The sequence below is a fragment of the Portunus trituberculatus genome, chromosome 31 (assembly GCF_017591435.1).
Source record: "Portunus trituberculatus isolate SZX2019 chromosome 31, ASM1759143v1, whole genome shotgun sequence".
NCBI lineage: Eukaryota > Metazoa > Arthropoda > Malacostraca > Decapoda > Portunidae > Portunus > Portunus trituberculatus.
In genome coordinates, this window is record NC_059285.1 from 19,298,863 (window position 1) to 19,308,399 (window position 9,537).

At 45.5% G+C, this 9,537-nt stretch overlaps 1 protein-coding gene and 1 long non-coding RNA gene across 2 annotated transcripts in view; both read left to right on the plus strand.

Annotated features, from left to right (window-relative positions):
* The window catches only part of LOC123511542, a 2,051-nt gene extending 128 nt beyond the window's left edge, over positions 1-1,923 (plus strand). Inside the window, exons 1-2 of the long non-coding RNA XR_006676861.1 lie at positions 1-191; positions 1,467-1,923. The exon at positions 1-191 is cut by the window's left edge and continues 128 nt beyond it. This is a non-coding gene — a long non-coding RNA (uncharacterized LOC123511542). The remainder of the gene's footprint in view (positions 192-1,466) is intronic.
* Positions 1-9,307, plus strand: part of LOC123511088 — a 16,180-nt gene extending 6,873 nt beyond the window's left edge. The window contains exons 3-6 of the mRNA XM_045266703.1: positions 780-891; positions 1,471-1,702; positions 8,396-8,652; positions 8,822-9,307. Coding sequence (XP_045122638.1) covers positions 780-891; positions 1,471-1,702; positions 8,396-8,652; positions 8,822-9,307 — 1,087 coding nt within the window. The remainder of the gene's footprint in view (positions 1-779; positions 892-1,470; positions 1,703-8,395; positions 8,653-8,821) is intronic.
* Positions 9,308-9,537: the final 230 nt, after the last annotated feature.

The window sequence follows — 9,537 nt, forward strand, 5'->3', positions numbered from 1 at the left end:
TCACTTGACTGCTGACGTCAGAGAGCGTGGGAAAGAAAATTACCTATAAAGACAGGCACACCTCAGCACCAGGAGTCAGACAATAGCATCGAGACAGCTCACCATCAGCATCACCACCACCACCACAACCACAACCAAGACGTTTCCTTATTATACTTCATCAGCGTCTTCTAGTGATTTTTGCAGCCAAGGTGTGTGTGTGTGTGTGTGTGTGTGTGTGTGTGTGTGTGTGTGTGTGTGTGTGTGTAAAGAAGTTAGTATGGTGCATAATTTTGATAGAGTATTGTGAATGGAATTTAGTGTGGTATGATGTGGTAATGATCATAAATGTGGTGCAATTGTGACGCTGATGCGGTGTGTCAGAGAGAGAGAGAGAGAGAGAGAGAGAGAGAGAGAGAGAGAGAGAGAGAGAGAAGGAGCAAGGTGTGTATTTCCCAGCCTGTGTTGTTTGTGTCAGAGCAGAGGACACCACAGACGACACCGAAGCGACACAAAAGTGGCGTCCTTATCTCAATAGTGTTGTGAAAGTCCTCGGCCTTGCATGACGCCTTGGGACCGACACTGCGCCAGCTGGGCTCTTTCCCTGCCCTATCACTTCTAACTCCAGGTTCTCGCATCATAGTGCGTGCGCGCACGCTCTCTCTCTCTCTCTCTCTCAAGGCTGGTAAGAAATCAAGGCTTCAAGATTCGCCAGTGTTTCAGTGTTTCAGTCTCGACCAGTCCCATGGATGAGACTCTAGTCGGAACGTGGCCAATTTGCTCCTGGTCTCGCTAATTAGCACACAATTCACTGAAGCTCGTATTCAGTTCATGCCTTTTGCTTTGCTGAGGGAGGGTCGTCCTAGGACGCTCACTGGTGTGCGAATGTCTGGTGTTCCAAATGCTTCGAATGTCAGGCTGTGGTTTATCTTCAGGAGCTACGCGATGAACGATCGTCTTCTTGGGAATAAATATAAATAAATTAATAGAATAAAGAAAATAGATAAATAATATATGAAATAAAATGAAATAAATGAATGAATAATGGGAGTGTCAACAAAGCTTGACTGTCAGCAAGAGTCAGCCAGGCAGGACGGTAACTATATCAGGGAAATCGGGTAACGGCATTAGCCTCTGCAAATGTGTCACTTTAAAAGTTTGCCTCCCTCATCACGGGCGAGAGTTGGACATTTTTGAGGTTCCACATGATAAGAGGTCAACAACCTAAATCTCAAAACAGACGTTGCCGCTGAATTGCCTACCGGCGGTGAAGTCCAGCAGCATCATAAAAAGAAAGGACAGTCGCAACACTAAGGCATATAATCAGTGTTTGGAGCAGCCTCCGCCCCTCTTCCCCTCTGTTATTAGTGTTAGCATATGAGAGCGACATCTAGTCACCCTAGTCGACCAGTAGCCTCTCCCTTGCCGCCTCTCAGCCCACTCTCCTTCATTCGCTACTTGTATTGGTAACGTGATGTCTGTTGCAGGTAGAGCATGAGGTCTGGCTGGGTGGCCATGGGCGGCCTGCTGCTTATCACTTTCGCTGCAGTCGCCGTAATGGGGGTTAAAGCAGCTCCGGTTCGGCCATCCCCGGCTGATGAAATGGTTACTGGTGACACCACTACCACCACCACCACCATGGACCCTCTGGATGAATTCTGCCACGAGGCATGCAAGGCGGGTGTGGGCGGCCCAGAATGTGGCTGTCCTGACCACCCCATTGGTTAACGGTGTCCTCTCCTCCGCTCCATACTCATTCTGGCATCACTGGCGGCGGCCATCACGGGGAGGACTCTCTGCAGTAATAATATCAGTAGTAGTAGTAGTAGCAGCAGTAGCAGCCGCGGGAAGTAATAAAAAAGAGGATAACCAGAAGGGAGTTTATAATATAATTTCATTTATGATTTATGAAATATATAACTAATAAAGCAGATTATCACTGCCTATCCATTTTCAATCGTGCATTTAAATCCATAATATAGTGTTAATGGTGTAGACCTCAAATGTTTAAATGCTTAAACTATTCATGAGTCAAACCACAAACTCTTGATCGCAACCATTACTCAACCCGTGCATGGACGGGAAACAGAATCTGCCGTGTGAAGGATACCATCGGAAGCGTTAGGCTTCCTCCCTGGGACTGCATTGACCGGGCAGGGGGAGGCGAGCTGACTGATGCAGCACAACACAACTCGTTCCTCTTTAATGAGTGTTGATGAGAGGCAGGCAGGGCGAGGCAATGTTACTGCGAGGCGAGGGAAACGCACCTCTGATTATGGCGTGCTGTTACCGGGCGAGCAGCTTACGCCTGGAGTTACGCCGTTATTTACAACCGCGGGAATCTAAGTACGTACGGTGTTGGTTGGGGCTAGATAGAAAATGGTGCTAAGCTGGCTTGAAATTTCATTCATGTGTTGATTAATCTCCTGTATTTTGGCGAAATGCCGCGACAAGTGTGGTGACCAGCAACACACCACTAGTCACACAAAGCAACATGCGTGTGTCGACACGTATGACGTGATACCTGACCCCGAGCACGGACTGACAAACACTTCCGTACTTTGCTGATAGATAACCAGCGGATAAAAAAAGGTCCTGGAAGACTGAGGTTACTTATCAGGCTAAGGATCCTGACAGACTGAGGGCACTCAGCCAAATTGAGAGCCCCTGTTACAATGAGGCACCCTGCCAATTAAAAAAAAAATAAATAAAAAAGTTATCAATATGAGCAACCCTGTCAAACTGAGAACCGTGTCTAACTGATGGGTCCTTCCAGATTAAAAAGTTCTGTCAGGAAAGGGAGTCCCTGGTAGGATGAGAAATGCCATCTGACTGGGGAGCCCTGCCACTTCTTTTTTTTTTAAGCCTTCTCGGGCTGAAATATCCTGCCAAGCTGAAGGGCCCTGATAGGCTAAAGAGTCCTGCTAGACTGAGGAGCCTTCCTAGACGGAAGAATCTTGTCAGGCTGAGGTCTCCTTGCCGGGTTGAGATACTCTGCCAGGCTGAGGGTCCTTGTCAAGTTGAGGAACCCTGCTAAAATTATGGCTCCCTGCCAGGCCGAGGATCCCCGCCAAGTTAAGATGTCTGCCAGGTTGAGGGTCCCTGCCAGAATGAGGATCCCTGCCAGGCTTGTGTGTGTGTGTGTGTGTGTGTGTGTGTGTGTGTAACTTTACGTCAATGGCTCAAGTGGCAGGTGCACATGTAGGACGTGCCTCGCTTCATTCCCTTATCCCTCATGCTCCGCCTACAATCTCTATATTCTATGATAACACACACACACACACACACACATACACGCGGTTTAACACGTGATCCACAAGATTGTGAATGAATGAATCTCCAACTATAGTGCGTCCATTCTATGAAGTCCGTTCAGGGCAGGGCACATTCTGGAATTCCCATGAGTGCGAAGTTGCCAGTTCGACTCCCAATTATCAGATTAAGTACCGACCCACCACCCATCTGTTAATCTCTCTCTCTCTCTCTCTCTCTCTCTCTCTCTCTCTCTCTCTCTGTTATTATTATTATTATTATTATTATTATTATTATTATTATCATTATTATTATTGTTATTATTTAGGTAGTGTGGAAAAAAGTCGAAATGAATAATAATAAACAATACTCCAGCGCCTTAGTTTTTGGTCCATTTTCTCTCAAACTTTCAGAAAACCCCTTTTGTGTGTGTGTGTGTGTGTGTGTGTGTGTGTGTGTGTGTGTGTGTGTGTGTGTGTGTATATATATATATATATATATATATATATATATATATATATATATATATATATATATATATATATATATATATATATATATATATATATATATATATATATGGCGGGAAACCTGCCAACCTGGCAACTCCGGCCTGGCCTCACTTGACCCAACAGAGAGATGAAAGGGGACACCACCACCACCACCACCACCAACGTGGCAACATGGGAAAAAAACACTGCCACATGCCATAGAATTTATACAAATCGTCATTATCATCGTAAACATAGACACTCATTGTACTATGTAACTTCCTTTACTATACACGCAATACATAAAATATCACTTTCAAACAGCACATGGATGATAAATAAGAGAGAGACGCATGTACGAAGGTTGATTTGGCACACGGCTAGTTGTAAACGACCATACCTAGCCCACCCTGAACGGACTTCATAGATTGATTGATTGATTGATACATTTATTGTTAAATTAATAAACAATTACAACAAAGGAGGAGGATGGGCCTTGCCACCCACTCCCTGGGCAAGGACTTAAGGTTAAAGTATCACAAAAATAACTCTGGACAGTATACACAACAAGAATACGAGTATTTCAATAAATAAATACACATATTGCACACCTTATTGCCTAAGACATCCTACAGTCTGGGAGCAAACTGAGGATATTCCCTGAGTATTTCCTTGAGGGTGGCAGAGTCTAGGAGATGGTCAATGAGGCTGTACAAGTCATGCTGACCTTGTGGCCTAAATTTAGCAATGAGAGGACATTCCATGATATAGTGACGCAGAGTGTGTCCCCTTGGTGCAGCACACAGCACACAGCACACACCAGGAGAAGCACTGACTTCCCAAAAGTATTTGTAGCCTAATCTGAGCCTCATTGCCACCCTGTCATGTGATGCAGTGTGTCTCCCGTAGGTGTAAGCACAGCTCTGGGAGACACGTGCATAGTGAAGACTAGTGCTACTGCCCCTATGGCAACAAAGCTCCAACTGATCACTAATGCTACTTTGTACAAAGTCCTTAATGCTACTCTTAACATAACCCAGAGTGTACTCAGTGCCAGGGTTCACTGTGTCATCTTGTAGGGCACACTGAGCAAGGTGGTCTGCTTTTTCATTTAGCGGATACCCACATGAGAGGGTATCCAGATGAAATGGACCGTGGCACCAGCACCTTCTAGGGCGTGGATGAGATCAAGACACTTATTAACTAGATCACAGTCCATGGGGGAGGTGGATTGAAGGGCGTACAATGCAGCCTGACTGTCAATAAAGAAATATACATTCTTATGGAGAGGCGCCACAATGTGGAGCGCCTCCAGAACAGCATACAGTTCTGCTCTAGTGGAAGACATGGGTGCAGGGAGCCGCCTGGAAACCTCAGTGTCAGTGTAGAGACTGGCAGAGATGTAGTCACGGATGAACAGCCCACATCCAGACCTGCTGCCATTGACTGACCCATCACAATAAACATGAATAGCCTGAACGTGTGGGTACTTGGACAATTTAGTCATGAACATGTCTTGCAGCACATGAGGGAGCCAGTCCCTCTTGGGCTGATGCAGTGAGTGAATATCAACACTGACACGGTGAGGGTTCCAGGCGGGTTGCAGCGGTGACATAACAACGTTAATACAAGCCTCGACTACACCTACACTTGTCAGTACTCCCAAGATCTTCCTGAGGTATGGTGTTGTAGGAGTGCGAGGATCATGATACAGGGGGGTCAGTGATCCCTTTAGAGAGTCAGAGCCCGTGCATAGCATCCGACTAATTGTGCGACAAGTAATTTCCTGTACCCTACACATAATACTCGGCAGGTGCAGTTCAGCTCTGAGGACTTCAATCCGTGCAGTCCTGGGGCATCCCAAGATTATCCGCATGGCTTCATTCTGTACAAGCTCCAGGGGACGGAGTTGAGTGGCACTAAACTGTATTAAAACACGGGCGGCATAATCAATAAGGGACCGTATGACAGATATATAGAACATTCATAGAGTGGAAAGATTATAGGAGGTGAGGGTATTGAGATAGTAAGTAAGTATAAATATTTGGGTGTTTTGTTTAACTATATAAAGGGAAGTTCAGGAAGGAGTTGCCACTTTATAGGAACAAGTAACCAGGGCTTTAATTGTATTCGGCAATAGGTACCTCACATAAATATGACTGGGCAGTTGACATTTAGAGTTATTTAACATAATGGTTGTATGTACAGTACTTATATAATTATATGGCTGTGAAAACAGGGGGGTGATGACATTATACGGGAAGTATATAGAATTACTGCAGATATGCCTACCCTCTCGATGTAACAATCAGATGTAGGATGATCAATTCCTGGTTCAGATTGATTTTTTGGAAAGACGGCAGTGAGGTAAGCCTTAGCTTTCGATTGATATTCTGTAAGTTTATCTAATTAACGACTCTGTTGCGGCTGTTGCTAATATATGGGACTGACTGGTAATTGTATTTGACAAAGTGAAAGATGTGCTCTCTCTCTCTCTCTCTCTCTCTCTCTCTCTCTCTCTCTCTCTCTCTCTCTCTCTTCATATACACAAACGATGCATTTTTTTGAGATCACAAATTATGAAAGTACATGCTTTTCAGCCACTTTTCATTCAAATTACAGATACCGTCTTTTTTTTCTTTTCTTTTTTAATAAAGCTTATTCTTGATCATAAATGTTCCACATACAGTGCGTAAATATCTGTTGATGACACGTGAAATAAAAATCTGAGAGTAGAACATGAATAACACAAATAGTCCGACAGACTGACATGAATAAATGCCCTTCACTTAGTGGCGCTGTAACTGGATCGTATGTCCAGCGTCCTCTCATCGAGAACAAAACTTATTACTGCAGACCATCTAACTGTCCCAGCGGCCGTCAGCTAACATACTGTAACCTTCTTGCCACTTGACCTTGCACTGTCTTAACAGAAAGGCCTCGGCGTCGCAGCCTTGCGGGAACTGCCGGCTGAAGAGGCTGGTGACGCTTAAAGGACGGCAGGTGCGATGATGACCTCTCCCACCACTCACCACTCTTGACGTCATGATAATCTCCTCCTCTTCCATTACCCCTTAAACCTTGCCTCTTCTTTCATCCTCGTTGATCTATTCATATATATATATATATATATATATATATATATATATATATATATATATATATATATATATATATATATATATATATATATATATATATATATATATATATATATATATATATATATATATATATATATATATATATATATATATATATATATATATATATATATATATATATATATATATATATATATATATATATATTCATAATTGCAATATTCGTAGTATTCCTTCTCCTTTCCTTATCACAATATCCTCTCCATCAATCTTCATTAATCCTTCTCTAAAGTTCTCTCCCTATCCTCCCATTGAGGATTCTCCCTCCCTTGACCACAGACTTTTCTCTCATCTTGTGTTTCCATTCATGCCGTTCTCCTTCTCTCTCCGTTCTTTCCTCGCCCCCTCATCTTCCTATCGACTCTTCCCTCACTTTCTATCTACGTATACCTTCCTTCACTTCCCACCAACTCTTTCCTCGCCAGTCTCTCACCACCCACCACTCCCTGCCGCGATGCCACGACACTCAAGGTGTCGCTACGCCATCCGACGTCTCCTCGCCTGTCTCACGGTTCACTGTAGACAAGGTGATCTACATCCAAAATAGAGGCGACCTTGTCCCCCCTTCCCCTTTCCCTTCCCATACTCAAGCCCGGTCCAAGGTTTAAAGACTATTCTTGTCCCTGTCCTCTAATGCTGTTGTCGCCACCATCGCGCCATGTGATTCCAAAGTAATGTTATTACTAATTGACAATTGTGTACTGCAGCCGCTGATTGAAAAAGACGGTTGTGCAGATCATTCTTTTACCATTTTCCTTCCTAGGCCACCACCAAGACATCATTGTAGTTTGGTGAGGACAGACAGTAACTGCAGACAATTAGGCGCCTTCATAGTGCATTCAGAGCAAGAAAGTGATGAGTGGTGACGCCGGTAACATGCTCGGCAAGGGTGTTAGGCTGAAGACTTGGGTGTAGGTATTGTATGTATACGCTACTGTTGGGTGGCACAGCGTTGGCAGAGCACACCATCGGACTGAATCTGTACACTCAGCTTCGAGCATCACAGGTCCGCCCGCCGTCCAACTATGCATAGGCGCGGCTGCATTGTGCACATCCCTCCTGTCTGCCCTCCTCCAGCTGAGAGTTGAGAACTTGAGAGCATGCTAAGGTGGCTATGAGATAGTGGACACGCCTGGGACGATTCATATATAACCATACGTGCTGCAGCCAATCCCCTGAATAGGGAAGATGTCCTACAGGTGGCGGGATAAAATCCTTTATATTACTGGTGTGCGAAGTTTGAATTAAATATCGGGATGACAACACTGGCCGTGCCCATTGCACCTTGCTGTCGTGTTGTCTGGACTCGAGGCCGCTGCCGTTGCGCCGACGGCAGCTGTACTACTTCTTCCGACAAGTAGGAAAAAAAAAAAAAAAAAAAAAATCAAACCCATTGCTATTTTAATGATTGACGTCAATACAGTGATATCGACGCGAAAGAAACTCGAGGAACAACAGATTACTGACGGATCACTTGAGTACTATCTGCGGCACACGGTTTGGCGGTAGGTAAAGGTGGCGCAAGGCGGCACATGAAAGAGCCGCCACCACTACCCAGCCGGCGCCACGTACACTCCAGGCGGTGCGGCGGACGTCGCGGCGGAAGACGTGCACCACTGAAGCACTTGTGTGACGTCAATGGTCTCCTATATAAGCTCTACTCGCCGCTACTTCGTCAAACAGTTTTAGTATCTTCTAAGCTCCAAGCAACCAGTAGTAGCAATCAGCACAGATACAGCGCCCACCTGCGGGTCTTCAGCACGGCAGTAAAGACCAACACTATTCCAGTCACCTGCTTATTATACGAAGGTATGTGATTCATCACAGCTTAATCACTTTGTATAAATATTCCCACCTTGAAATCTGCAGTACATGCCATGAGCGAAACAAAAGTGGGAGTGTGAATAGCGTGTCATGAGATGGTGTTCCTTGCAGATGTGGCTCCAGGCAGTGGTTGTGGTGATGATGGTGATGCTGGTGATGCCAGTGTCTCCCCGTCCATACCAGGCACAGAAAGGAAGTGGTAAGATAGAGAGTGCCGTTTCCGAGAGCTTGCGGGACATTGAGGCTGCCTTCCTGGGGAGTTCCAGGAAGATTGGGGTTGCCATTGACGAAGCCATCCAGGAAAAAATGTCTGAGAAGAATGCCAATGGAAAGGCACAAAAAGGTCTGGAGTACACTGCTGCTACCAATGGTGAGTTCAACAAGAAAGCCTTCAGGAATGTGCTTGCCAAGATCTTTGCCAAGAAGCGTGCCAGCGCCATGAAGGTTAATGTTGCCTCAGCGCCTGGCAGCCCCAGGGACGACACTGACACCATCTCCACCACCACCATGGACCCACTGGACGAGTACTGCAAGGAAGCCTGTGAGGCAGGCGTGGGCGGCCCTGAGTGCGACTGTCCAGACCACCCCATTGGTTAAAATGCCGACCTGAAGTGTGACCCAAGGAAGAGAGTGGTGATGCACCTCATCACAGCAGGAACACACACACACACACACACACACACACACGATGGCTGCAGGCTACGAAGGAAGCAGGAAAGGTCACATGGCTCAAAGCTCATCATCACTGGGAAACACTGCATGAACAGCATATCTGGTGGCCATTGGTGACCTTCTCTGTCTGCTGTTGGCACCACCCGGCAAGGTCA